Source organism: Cinclus cinclus, chromosome 2 (assembly GCF_963662255.1).
Source record: "Cinclus cinclus chromosome 2, bCinCin1.1, whole genome shotgun sequence".
In the NCBI taxonomy this organism is placed as follows: Eukaryota; Metazoa; Chordata; class Aves; order Passeriformes; family Cinclidae; genus Cinclus; species Cinclus cinclus.
The window spans coordinates 78,160,568-78,174,939 of NC_085047.1; the positions used below are offsets into that span (position 1 = coordinate 78,160,568).

The 14,372-nt window shown below is 37.0% G+C and overlaps 1 protein-coding gene across 1 annotated transcript in view; it reads left to right on the forward strand.

Annotated features, from left to right (window-relative positions):
- The window catches only part of IPO5 (importin 5), a 40,910-nt gene that overhangs the window by 7,404 nt on the left and 19,134 nt on the right, over positions 1 to 14,372 (forward strand). The window contains exons 3-10 of the mRNA XM_062514860.1: positions 3,032 to 3,224; positions 3,718 to 3,820; positions 4,046 to 4,142; positions 5,158 to 5,262; positions 8,469 to 8,591; positions 8,678 to 8,798; positions 10,813 to 10,900; positions 14,028 to 14,134. Of these exons, the coding sequence (XP_062370844.1) occupies positions 3,032 to 3,224; positions 3,718 to 3,820; positions 4,046 to 4,142; positions 5,158 to 5,262; positions 8,469 to 8,591; positions 8,678 to 8,798; positions 10,813 to 10,900; positions 14,028 to 14,134 (937 nt within the window). The remainder of the gene's footprint in view (positions 1 to 3,031; positions 3,225 to 3,717; positions 3,821 to 4,045; positions 4,143 to 5,157; positions 5,263 to 8,468; positions 8,592 to 8,677; positions 8,799 to 10,812; positions 10,901 to 14,027; positions 14,135 to 14,372) is intronic.

A 14,372-nucleotide genomic window follows, 5' to 3' on the forward strand; every position in this document is an offset into this window, starting at 1 on the left:
CTGTTACTTTGCAATTTTCATTTGCCACATAAATCTTTGAGAGGAGCAGAAGTTCTGCATTTTATCCTGCATCTCTTGTTTCTTGGTTAACTCTGGATTGACAGGTTTTGATTGTGTCCTAATTTACAGATGACTGGTAAAATAACAAATGCTCTGTAAAACTGTTTCTGCTGGACTCACAGCCTTCTTGGGGGACCCCGACCTCTCCCCTATCTCTGTCACTATTGACACATGAAGGGATGCATTTCTCAATTTGATGACTGCTGTTGTTCAGCCTTTGGGAAGGAAGGCAGCCCAAGGATGCACCACAGTTTTGCCTTTGAGTTGTCTGTGGACCTTGGGCACTCTGTGCTTTGAATTCCACATAGGACTGGATCTCTGAATGACACTGTGCAAGTCCAGCTTTGGACCATGTGCTAAATGTCCTTTACTTCCATCCCTGCATGTTTTCCTCCTTGAGGACTTGAAAGGAGCAGTAAAACAAAAGTAAAATTTAGTGTGACAATGCCACACAAGATAGTCAAACACTTTCTTATAAAATATGTAGGTTACATGAATATCAGTGTAGAGCATGGTGTCCCAAATTGCTGTTCATAATTCTGCTGCTGCCCTGCTCAGGAAATTGGTTTTCTTCCTGAAAACATTTTTAACACCCCGTAAATTCTACTAATCAGAAACAGTATGTTGAAATTTGGGTATTATGACAACTTTTTATATTAATAACTTTAACACTTCAGTAGTTTAGAAATGCAGAAGACCCAATGCTGGGAAAAAATGTGCTCTCTTTATGCTTCATTGGTAGATTGAATCCCTTCTTTGGGAATGTATGCTTTATATTGTTCCTCTCCTCATTAAAAGCTGTTGCCACTAAATTGCAGGATTTTTAAGTGCTTGTTTTTAGTACATATCTGGAAAGACTTAAACATAACAGAACTTTTGGGGCGTGTGAAGAAAACCTATATTCTTTCTTAGCCATGGAGGTGCCATTAATTCAGCCATGTTTGTCATTATTAAATTGACAATGATAGTTTTCATGTGTTAAGTGAATATCTGCTGAGGAAAATATGCCATTTTTTTATTATTAGAAGTCAGTTGCTCATTTGTCACTTCTTGAAATACTCAAAGTTACTTTAGGGATTTTGGGAATTGTTTTTTCCCTAAGCTAGTAACTGTAACCAGGAGAGAATTCATATAGTGCTGATCTTGTGTCCTTCTGTATGCCTTACTACTTGCGGTTTTACTTCACAATCAGTCTGCTTATCAGTCTTATAATATTTTAAATTCTTCAGGGTTGGAAATTCTTATCCTTGTTTTCATAAAAAGTAGTCTCCACCTCTGTTTCCTGTCTGTCCACCTGTTATTACTTCATGATAGAATATAATGTAATGCGAGTTTGGTCATCATCAGATATCAGGAAATATGCACTGAAACATGATGCCTTGAGTTAAGGAAGACATAACACAATATTGGTGCTCCAAGTATATTGTGGTACCATGAAAGTTTTTTGACACATTGTTAAAAAGATTCCCACAGTGAGGGAAGAATGTCCTTCCAAATTCACATTTGCCATATGACAGCCTATTGCTAGAGTATCTTATCTTGGCTTCTGATGGGAACTGCAGCACAGGTGGGCACTGTGCCTTCCTTACATCTGCTAGGGAAGAGCTAATCCTACATATCTGGTGGCCTTAGTCCACATTTGAGATGGTGAGAGGAGATAAAGAATTGTAAAGAGTTGGGTCCAGTTCTACTCCTTTCCTTCTGCTAGTACAGAGACACTTGGTGTGCACTACTCTTTAGCTGTTCAGAAGAGAGTTGGGTAGATTAGAAAAAGACCCAGTGAGTCTGAAGACTGGAGAACGTAGCAGTATCTTGGGTGATGTACTAGCAACACCTGATATTTACAGGATATGTTAGAAGTTAACACTTTGCAGCAGTTTGTGTTTCGCATCTATAGGTTATGCCATAGTAATATTATTTTTGCTGCTAATTTAACAGTTTTGAATTGAAAAGGCTTATAAATGAAAACGTTTGTTATTCAAGTGCGCATTAAATAAGAATATCTTTAAAAATTGAGTTTGGATTATATTTTGTGAGAAGCTAGCACAGATAAGGTTTTGTTACATGTATTAAACTTTAGAAGTTTGGATGGTGATTTTTAATTACTGTGTGTCCTTAAACACTAATTGGTGAATATTTTATTAAGTTATTCAGAGAGCTTCATGTGTCTTTTTGCCTTTAGTGCATGTGTTGCTCTACTAATTTTGAATTATTAAGCTATGGTTTTTTGCTTCTAGTTGTTGTACAATTGTAAATAAATGTGGATATGTAAATGATGCTGTTGTAAAATAGGTATGCACATACAGGTAACAAGATTGTATATTGAATATTGAGGTTCCTATGCTTAAGTTCAAGTTTAAAGAAAAAAGTTTAATCATAGGCATGCAAAATGCTGAAAGCTTTGTTTTGACTTGGATTTGGGTTTTCTTTTTGCATATGTGGCTTTTTTACTGTTCAAGGAGGAGTTTTATTTGCCAAATTCTAACTGTAGGTTCCTGCATTTTTAGCTTGAAGTTTAGTAGTTTGAGAATGTGAAGGAGGGTTTACAGGTTAAGTATCTGACAGAATTGCCCCAATAATTCACTTCTTAATCCAGAAAAACATGTCTGGATTATAAGTCATTTAAAAACGAAGGAATTCATGCTTTAAAGATCTTTCAATAATACAGCTAAGTTCTTAACTTGACACAAAATATGTCTGAGGTTCAGCTGTAGAAAAAACCTGAGTACCTATAAGTACTGTGATTATTTCTTTGAAGGGCTGTAATTGTCAGAAACATGGTTGTGAACTGGTGTTTCTTTATTATGTTTTTTTGGTTTTTTTTTTACTATCATAATTGTCATCTGTTGCATGAGTAGTATTCCATTCACCAAGGAAGTCTACACTTTGGAAGTGTCACTTGGAAGCATCATTCCCTTGTAGGATGATTATAATATCAAGCACTTTAACACACAGACTTCTCCTTCAACAGGCTCGGCAGATGGCAGCTGTCCTTCTGCGCCGCCTGTTGTCATCTGCATTTGAAGAAGTCTATCCAGCTCTGTCACCTGAGGATCAGACATCAGTCAAGAGTGAATTGCTGCTCTTTATCCAGTTAGAAGTGCAGTCCACTATGAGAAAGAAAATATGTGACATAGTTGCTGAATTGGCCAGGAATTTAATAGGTACTTTATTTATATAAGTTGATACTGTAGTAAAATGTTTATGTATTGATAGTAGTTGTATTTGTATCTCTTGTTCTCTAATCCTTCTTAGGTGTTTGCACATGATGTGCTGTTTGCATGGCTTATAATGGAACCTAATATTTGTTCACAGTATCCTTGACCAGATAAAAATAAGATTCTTGAACTCTGCTTTTTATATTGCTCCAGTTTAGGTGAGATTGTAATAAGGTTTATAAGTCCAGTTTTGTGTAAACTGTCATGAATTATGCTGAACATTGCATCAGTTTCTTTTTGTGAGTGCTGCTATAGAGCAGTAAACAGAGATCATCTTCTGTTCTGGAGTGGTTTAAGATTAAACATTTCACAATATTTTACGTTGTGACTTAGGCACATCTTCGGATCAGGGAGTCAGCAATGGCTGGTTTTCCTGCATGACTGATACCTCATCATTCCGAAGTTTGCTTATCTCAAAACTTTATTGTGTTTAATGTAGATGAAGATGGCAACAATCAGTGGCCAGAAGTTCTGAAATTCTTATTTGACTCTGTTAGCTCTCAGAATGTGGGACTGCGTGAGGCTGCTTTGCATATCTTCTGGTAAGCTACATTTTTGTAGGACAGCCAAATCAAGTTTAAAAATAAAAGCTGCCACAGTGTAATTAACTAGCTGTTGTATTTGTTTCATTTATTTTCTTGTATTGTGGCTTACTTAACTCAAACACATACATTTGCAATCTGTAACTTAAATAACGGATATGTTTGAAACAGTAGTTTAACCTTAACTTGTGTGAATTCTTATTAATGTTTTGATCTTATCCTTAGGAATTTTCCTGGGATTTTTGGGAATCAACAGCAACACTATTTGGACGTCATTAAGAGAATGCTGGTTCAGTGTATGCAAGATCAGGAGCATCCCTCAGTAAGACCTTTATGTTCTTTTGGGGTTTTAGTAGGTCCTGAGCATAGAAACTCAGTGCAGTAGTCTCAAACATAAAGGTTAAATCATAGACTTCAACCAGAGAATTGCACTACCTGAAACTGATGTACATACGGAGTTTTCACTCTTCCTGCTGCAAAACCAAAGGCTCAGACCCTTTTGTACTCCTAAAGTTGACTGGCTCCTCCTATCTGTGTTGTTTAGGCCCAAATTCTTCCCTAGTTATGCTTGGAGAAACCCAGTGGCAGTGGCCCCAAGCAAGATAGAGTTTTAGCCAGCAGCACTGAGGTGTGAGAAACCCCTTAAATTCTCTTTCTGGTCTTTGTGTTTAACAATATAAGTCTGTTGTGTCTCTGCGTACAGTATCTGTACATGGTATGTTTCAGAATTCTGAGTATACAACAGCTCCTTGAACTGTTTATGCATGTTTTGCTCTAAGGGTGTGTTAGCAAGCCCTGCTTTTCTGGAAGGCTTCAGATTAATTGATTTGTGCAGAGAATTGTATTTTGAAAATGTTTCTCTTGTTGTGGAAAATGCTGGGCAAGGATGGGAAACCCTGCTGTGATATATGGGTTCAGTTTGCTGTTCCCCCATGGATTACTTTTTCTGACCTTTGAAAGTCAACTGAATAACATTTTCTAAAGTACCACAAGTCATGCCTTTAAAGAAGCATGTCTTAAACACTTAGATCACACTTCTTTAGAAATGAGACTGACACTTGCATGCACATTTGAAGTTTTGTTGGAAGTTGAAAACAATAGGGTTTTTTCCTCTTTTCTTTCATTAAATGAAAACCACCAAAACAAAAAGCCAAACTAGGGACTACTTGCCACCTCATATGATAAACTTTTTGTATTGTAGACAACGTAGATGCTGAAGGTCTTCATTATCACTTTACCTGAATTTGAAGTAAAATTTAAAATCCTGTGTTAAAAATGAACAGAGGCATGTTTCAGTACTAGTTTCTCACATTTATTTCTCCAATCATGTCTTTTAGGTCAAGACTTTGTCTGCCAGAGCTGCAGCTGCATTTGTTCTTGCTAATGAGCTCAATGCTCCCCTTCTTAAACATTTTGCAGACTTGCTACCCGGAATCTTGCAGGTAAGAAACCAAACAAGTGACCCTTAATGTGCTATTACCATGTGTATTGACTATATTCAAATGTAAATTATTGGTCTGCAAATTCGTGAATTTTTGCTGAGACCTGAATTAACCGAGCCTTTTAGCCAGACAGCAGCTGCCAGCAAGATGAAGTGGAGACTATCAAGGAATTTTGCAAGCAGAGGATAATTGATAGGGTTTTGAGGAAAATAACTGTGCTGATCAACTTACACAGTGTTACAGAGCTAAATGAGTTAAAATTCTTTGTAAGGTATATAGGTCAAAATAATACGCTTTTTAAAGGAACCATGATACTGAAACATAGTTTAAATATAGGCTACCCTAAGATTTGAAGGAATCTCTAATTGGGGTATTCATGGACTTGTGATATCCTGTATCTCTTCACTTTAGAGGAAAGCATAGAGTTATTCTGAACACAGATTCTCAGGCTGAGAACAAGGGAAATGTTCTTTATTGTTTCATAAATTAGGAAATTGCAAATAAAATGCCATTTTAAGCTTCATATAATTTTTGAGGCTGGTTTAGATCTCTTGGATGGATGAATTTGAGCAAATGTTGAAATTCTAGTGTAAGGTTATTTACTTTTGTAAAGAAGCCTATTGTAAACTAAACCAGAGATAGAAATGGTTTGAGCTCTGAAGGATAACAATTTCACAGCACACTTACATTTCTGTATCAAGAAACAGTGGAAGCAACTAAGTTTGATATGATAACACAGGAAGTGAACTTCTGGTGATTTTAAATTAGGCTTAATTTACATTAAAGACAGACTTCTCACTACAGTCAGAACAGCAGGTTCCTGTTGACAGTGTGAGCTGTAAACTGCATGTGCTTTGTGGCAAGCTGAAGAAAAAATTTGCCAAATGTATTGGCATCTGCTACTGATGGAATTCTGCTTGATCCTAAGTGCAAACCAGAGGAATTTATTCAAGTCATCTGAACTTGAAAATGGGCTATAATGTGTATAAGTGTTTTGATACTGATGTCTCTGTTTGGTGGTTAGTCCCTGTCTGTGCCTTTGCCAGTAACAGTTTCGGTGTTTAGAAGTTGTAACTGTCTGAAAGGACCTTGGCTACACAGTACTGTGTAAGTGGGGGTGAGGCAGGGTTTTTGAGGTGGTCATACCTTTTGTCTGGATACCTTTAAGTGTGGCACTTAAATAGTGGGTTTTGGGCTAATAGACCTCTCTGTGCTGTAACTTTCAATGCCACTGTTGCACTACCTAGACACTGTAGCAACATATGCAGTTGGCTCACATTTTCAAGCTTTCTTTTGCAAATACAGCACAGAGCTGTGTTATGAAATCTGTCTTTTTAAAGTACTTACCGCAAGAAGAACTAGATTTTCTGGCTGTGGTAACACAAGATGGATATGAAGATCCGAGTTTATAAATAGGAATGTGTTAGAATAGTGGTGACTGACCTTTGGAGACAGTTGGATGCTTTTTTTGTTGCTGTTGAAATTAATTTTGTTGAAATACTGATGCGGTAAAAAAGCTAAAAATAAAATTCTGACTTGGCATATCAGTCCTTTCAGTACAAGATCTAAAATGGTTATGCTGGAAGTTGAACTTTTAAAACTGGCAGTTGAAACTTTTGCCCAAAGCTTTCTCTTGCAAAGGGAGGTAAAAGCAGATAGAACCTCACTGACTTCCTTGGACATTGTTTGATACTACAGAAAAGTGTCAGTCTTGTAGGACTCACTTTTCACTTTAAGCTGTTTTCTTTAGAAAACCAGTCTTGCTTGAAAAAATTGTTAGAGTTGCAATGGGTATAAAATACAGTTTTGCAGAGAACTCCAGTAAATGTTACATTGTCATTTGAGAGAGCCAAAGGATGTTGTAGCTATTAGACCAAAAGGCTTTAACCATGACAAATTTATTTCTTTCCCCGTATTTTTTCCAGAACATTTCTAGTACTAAAAAGTGCTGTTTCTGTTTTGAAAGTGTGGATTATAAAGTGCCATTACCAAAAATGTTGAATTCTAGACTTAAATATTAAAAATCACTTAATTCAAAAAAATGCTTCAACATCAGGAAGACATAAAATACTTTGCTAATGAAAATTCCTTTCAAAACCTCAGAAGTGAAAGTAAAGACTTTTTTCTTTGGAGTTTTGTTTACTTCTAGATGCTAACACCATTGAGTAACAGTGTTCTATTTTGGCACTAAAATATCATCCTGATCAGTTAAAAGTAAGTTTTAAATTACTTCTCAGAATGTGGATATGGGTTAGGAAAGATAGATACAAAAAGCTTGATTTCTTTTTCTCTTTTCCACGTCTGTGACTGAAGGCTTAAAGGTCTGCTTTAATTTGGTGGCTCTCGAGGGATGTCTGGAAAAAAACTCTTTAATCTTGTGGTTCCTGGTGTTTATAAGCATAAGCTATTCAAAACTTTTCTCATGTAACAGGCAAAAGAGGAGTTAGGCTAATTTACCTTCTTTTGGGCAGAGTTACTTTCTTTTAAATGGATTTTGAGGTTGTTGTCAGAACTCAGTGGTTTTGCATGTTGCAGCCTCTGATGTGTGACCTTAATTCTTTCTGGTTGTCTGCAGTGTTAGATTTGAACACTGTGAGCCATGGCTTAGTTGTAGGAAACTTGTAGTTTTGGATGCTGCATAGTATCCTTTTATGGATTTATGTACACAGGTCACCATAGCAGGGTCTGACTCTGGCATCCTGCTGAAAGTTTGAGTGAAGGCTTCTAATTAATTGTATTCCATTAGTTCTCAAGTTACAGCTTGAGCTGTTACAGCTTGGTGCCTCTAGAGAGGGACCCCTACCCCAATTCATGTCTCTCAATTGTACATGTGCCACTGATGGCCCAGTCCCCAGCTGCTTACTTCTGGTTGGTGGTCTCTTGATTTCTTACTGGTTTTCACTGTTGCAGGACTGATCTGATGAAGTTACTTCATTCTCTTGGAATTGTCTGCTTGCTTTTTATATTTTTCATTCTGCTTGTATCTGCTGGAATCAGCTAGTACATTGTTAGAAGCATTGGTGTTAAGAAAAAATTTACTCTGGTCAGTTCTTGTGGCCTCAGGCTTTGGCTACTTAGCTACTGATACTAAATGAGACTGTTCAGAGAAACAAGAATACAATTAATGCAATTCCTGCTGCAACTCTGGTCCTATTCATCATGTTGTTTGTTTTTTTTATCTAATCTCCATCTTTTTTTTTTTATAGGCTCTAAATGATTCCTGCTACCAAAATGATGATTCTGTTCTGAAATCCCTTGTAGAAATTGCAGATTCTGTTCCTAAGTATTTACGACCGCATTTAGAAGCTACTTTGCAACTAACTCTGAAGGTAAAGCTAGGAATGTTTTATTAAGAATCATTTTTCCACCCCAAAACTTCTGTTCTAACCACTTACTCTAATGTTTTGGGTTGTAGCTGTGTGCAGATGCCAGTCTCAGTAACATGCAGCGTCAGTTGGCACTTGAAGTAATTGTGGCCTTGTCAGAAACTGCTGCTGCTATGCTGAGGAAGCATACAAATATTATTGCACAAGCCAGTGAGTATTTTTCTCATTTTCTTTGTTGAAAAGGTTGTCCTTTACAGTATTAAATTTAGTTTGCTGCCGGTCAGTGGCAAAACCACATCTAACTCAGAGTTTGCTGGTGCTCGTAACTTAAAGAAAACTCAATTCTGTGTCACCTAATGGAGTAACCCCGTTCTTATTATGACTCTTCATGAATTAATCAGTGCCTATGCAGCACCAAAAATTTGAATAAAAATGCAGTGGACTCTTATTAGATGTTTCCAAGGAAAACACTACTTGCATGCTTTTCTGCTGGCTTTGGAATATTTTACTGTAACGAAAAAAAAAAAGGCATTTAGTTCTGAAGTTCTAAGTTTGGAGTTTGGTATGTAGGCCAGATATTCTGTGGTGCTGGCAAGTCAAGACTGAAGGAATTCAGCATGCATGTTGAGCATCAGTGGTGAGTTAAAGATGTAAATTAAAGCATCAGATGCTGGTATAAATACATAGAAATAATCTAATTAGTTTATTTAACATGTGGATGGTAAAGTCTTTGAAGAGGCACTTTTTAAATCATGCACTATTATTTGAAATGGTAAAAATAAATGTCTTCTGGGCAGCCCTGGCATCAACGATGTTTGGACTGGTGTTTCTTTGCCTTTTAAACCCTTTATTTGACTAGATCAGGGCACTGACAGAGCAGTGTAGCCTGCTTTTCCCTCCCTGCCACATTTGTGTTTGTCTAAATTCTTGCACTTTTTTCCGAAACTTGCATAAAAGGCAACTTTTGCAGTCTGCTCAGCTCAAAAACACTACAATTTTGCTGTTGCTTAGCCTGAAAAAAGTTGTGTGGATGTCACTAAAATCATAAAACTTCTGTTGGAAAATGTTGTAAACTGGAGCTGCTTGGCTGAAGTGTTTAAAATATTGATGAGAAGTTTTGTTTGCTAGAAGAATAGTTTTTTAAAGAAGAGATCCTTTAGAATATATTTTTAAATCTATGAATTTTCAAACCACTCTATTTTCACTCCTTCTTGTTGCTTGTTGGAATTATTAATGCCTGACACTTGCTGATCCCACATCATTATAAACTTCTTATTTGTTCGGAAGAGAAGTACCTCTTAAGAATGTATTCCTATTATTTTGGGTTGCTAGTTTAGGAATGAAATATTTCTATTAAGATAAAGCATCGTATGGGAATGAAGTGCCTTTTATTCACAATTTATAGTAAAATTAGTCTTATTATTAATATATCATTGAGGAGAACAGAATTTATTTTGCAGAACTGGTAAAGCAGTTGTATTCAGGGAATGATAAAAAGGTAGGGAAGAAGGATTGCTTTTGTTTTGGCTTTGTGTCTTTGTTTAAATGGCTTTCTTGTTTCATTCAACTGGGAAGTTGCTAAATCACTTGATACAGTTAGAACGGGGACTTAGTCAAAATTGTCATCTTGTGTTGGTTTTACTGAGCACAGTGCTGGTTAAGGAGTGTGTGTCCTGTGTGCCAGTTAGCTGCTCAGGAATCCACTTGGATTCAGACCTCCCTTCTTAAGCTCACAGGATTGCAGAGAGATAAGAATTGCTCTGATAAGAATCTGTCTTAACTGTGCTTAACTTGTTTGTAAGCATCTATATGTTGGCAGTAATTTTGAGGCTTGTTGGGACAATGTTGAAATTTCTATGCACGCTCTACATTTTTTAAAAAAACTCTTTGTGAAACTACACTTACTGGCAGCCACATTCATGCAAAACATAAAGAAGAAACAAGATATTGTAGGTTCTAGATATAATGATGGCCAGAGCACATTAGATGAGAGTTTGTTCTCAGCCTTGTTTGTTAGTAACAACAAACATTGACATGACTTTTTGGAGTCACAGAGCATTTTGGATTATTGGCTGATGCAGTTTGACAGACCTGGCCATCTGCTACTGGAAGAAAAACTGGTTTTCTTCACAATTCTTGAAAGGAGAAAACTCGAAATACATACTTGTTAATTGAGGATCTATTTTAAGAGATCAGACTGAGTTTAAAACTTTTTTTTTTCCAGTTCCTCAGATGTTAGCAATGATGGTTGACTTGGAAGAAGATGAAGATTGGGCAAATGCAGATGAGCTTGCAGATGATGATTTTGACAGGTAATTATGAAACCAGTTGTTTCAATTTGTTATCAAGGCTGTGGCTAAAGGCACACTTAAAGTGCAGCATGCAAATGACTGTAGTGCATTGCTTTTTCTTTATTCAAATAACTTGTAATTTTGTTCCTTCAGTCATGAGCAGTTTATATGTAGGTTACTTAGGTAGTGATCAGCAAGGAAGTAAATTATTTCAGTAATAATAATGTAATGAGACAAGTTGCATGTCCCTGTGTTTGCTCTTTTCTAGTGTTGTAACTTTTCAAAGCCTTTAGCTTTTGGCCTTTTTGTCATTTATACTACTCAGTTCAGAAGTCAGCGCCTCCTAATCCTCTAAATTGAGGGCTAATCCTGAAGTTAGCTGGAAGCCAAGTTGAAGCATATACCTGTTTAATCATCCTCAACCAATGTCTTTGTATTTTTCTGCATCTGTGCCCTTGAAAATGCATTGTTTTGGAAAAAAGATGCCTTTGGAAGGATGCCATCATGCATGGCAGAATTTGTTGTTGGATTTCACCTCATGCAGAAATACTACAATTTTGCTATTATTTTACATCCCTTGGTATGGCTAGCAGTAGCTTATCTTGTTTGTGTTAGGCAAGAAAGATTTAAAGATGTCCAGTAGTTTGGATTTGCTTATTCCTATATGCTTTGTAGCTTGCTCCAACTTTTTACTAAAATAGCAGTTTGTGTTCAGCATCCTGTTACATTTGTTCTTGTCCAGCTACTGTTAGGGTTAGGTGGAAGAAAGCAGAAATAGGTGTAGGAGGTAACTATCTCCACATTTCTGTAAAGACATGGATGTTCATTTACCAGTCTAGACACTTCTTTGAGATACCTGGCTCATCTGGACTGAGATGTAATTAGTGTTTTGAGACAATTTATCTCAGAACACTTCGAAATCTTCACAGGAAAATAGACAGTAGAAGAGATATTCCTTTACCCTGAGCTGTAAAGTAATTTCTAATAGATAGCAGGCATGTAAGAACACCTGTAGAACTGATGCATAGGAAATTATGCAATAATCAGTTTAATCTTTGCCTTACTTGAAATAATATTTTTAGTTCCCTTCGATTATGAAATTGAAAGTGAGCTGTCCTTTCTTCTCTCCCTCACATAGTAAGTAGACTATACCCTTTTAACCTGTTTCCTCAGTGTCGAAATTCTGCTATGCAGGTGTCAGACACCACCACTGCATTCAGGTTTGTTAAGTATGTGAATCTTGTTCAGTCAATAAAATTTTAAGGGGGAATAGAATATTCAAGTTCATATTCTTATCAATCCTTTCAGGGTGTGGAAATTTATTCAGATGGCTTGCTTTAGGCAGCTTAGTAAGTATGCTGAATCATGCACTTGAGGCATGCCATTTTCTCTTTATTGTCAGCAGAGTAACTTTGTTCTTCTAAATACAGCTTAGCTGCCTATGGATTTTGTCATGAAAATTTTCCTTTTTGTTAGAAGTCACGAGTAGAGTGAGCATAGATCAGAAAACAAGTTACACTCAACAACCCTAGCCTGAAGGAGCTCCTGTGGTCCTCGAAGTAATAGGAGAGCTTGAGGCTTAGACACTAACCTCGGGACAGGAGCTGGTCTCTGGTGATTGCGTGTGAGAGGGCAGTTTTTCTTTTAGCAGGGTCACTCCTAGTGCTGCTATGTGCTCCCCACCACTGAAGCTCACCTTTGTGGAGAGCTCAGTGGCTGATGTGTGTGCTAACATCTCCTGGTGCTTGAGACTTTGTAGCTCATAAAAACACTGAAATTTTTGTGCAGTCCCAGGAACAGGCTAATGACCATCAGGCTGCGCCCTAGTTAGAGTGTGTTCAGATCTGATGAAGGGGGATATGAGTCAGCCCATGCAAAAGCAGCAGGGAATACTTTAGCATTTCCAGTTTTTTGTTGCTCCAACTTCATAAAGGAGTGGAATTCTGAAGGAGGAAAAGATTAATATGACTTCCTATTTTCTTGGGAAAGGTCTTGTGAACATTAGAGGGAGATGTGTGGTCTTTTTTCTGAGATAAACTATCTTTATTTCTTGAAACTGAATGTGTGAATTACTGGTGGGAAGAAAGTTTAAGGAATGGAATTTGAGATGAAAGCTGCTGCTAACTTCAGTGAGTTTGCTCCAGTTTTAACCTTGTGTGCCCATGCTCTATTGTCCTGTTGGTGATGTGTTTGTTTATTTGAACATGGCTAATCTGAGGAACAAATACAATGCTGTTAACATCTTTTCACAATCACCTTTGGTCACAACATGTGAGTTTCTAGATTATTTATGGTTTGTTTTTGAGACTTGGGGATTCAAGCATAATAATTTGAAGACATGTTTCCGACCCAGCTGACTGAAACTTTAAAGAAGGGTGAGATTGATCCCTTTCTGAAGTCTTACTCAGCTTTTTCATCATCATGGGTGTCTAGGATGGACTGTATTAACCTTGAGTTACTATACTCACAACCATACCCAGACTGTAACAGTGGTTATCTGTGTCCTGGAAACTTTCTTGCTTTTTTGTGTAGGGAATAATTCCGTTGGGGGAACAAATCACTTTGCTTAGATAATGTTGGGCTATTCTAAGTTCTGTAACTCACCAAGTCACAAATTCCTCACTTGGACTGGATGTTTTCTGCCTGAGTCATTGACAAGAGACCATGCTACTGAGTGCAGCCGTACAAGAATGGTCTTTTGTGTCCCAAAGTTTGAATTCTGCTGGTTCACCTGACTCATAGCAAGTGTGAACTGGTTTATGTTCTTGTGACAAAAAGGCAATGGCAAATTGCTTCATTCATTGCAAATTCAGTTTAAGCTTTCTAGTTACACAGAACGTAACTGCTGTGAAATTCAGTCTGTACCTTTGGACTTAGTAAGACTAGTAAGCTAGTAAGACCAAGTTTCTTTGGTAGTAGACTTAATCAGTGGCCTGCAGATAACAAATATTCCAGTGCATAGTAAATAACTATTTTATGACTGGTGTGTGTGTGTTTTTAGATTTGTGTATGGTTTATTTACTTAAAGAGGCTCATGTTTTCAGATGGCAAAAGTTTGAAGACTAGAACTGCAGGGAAGAGCATTCTATTGGACTGCTTGTTTTATTGTAGATATCAAACCACTGATATTTGTGTAATCAATATTTAGCAATGCAGTGGCGGGTGAGAGTGCGCTGGACAGGATGGCATGTGGCCTTGGAGGGAAACTTGTTTTGCCTATGATTAAAGAACATATTATGCAAATGCTTCAGAATCGTAAGTAACTGCATTTTCTTTTATTATTTTTTAACAATGCTATCCTTTCCAAGAACTTCAATATCTCTTTAAGTCTTCATCTTTAGCTACTTGATATGTTATTATACATTTCCACTTTTGATGTCAGCAGCAAAAACTGTAAATGCTGTGAATTTCTTCTCTTAGACTGATTTATTAAACTTACATAGAATGCATTACAACATTTGTTCTGGTACATGGACAGCTGAGCAGAGATGTC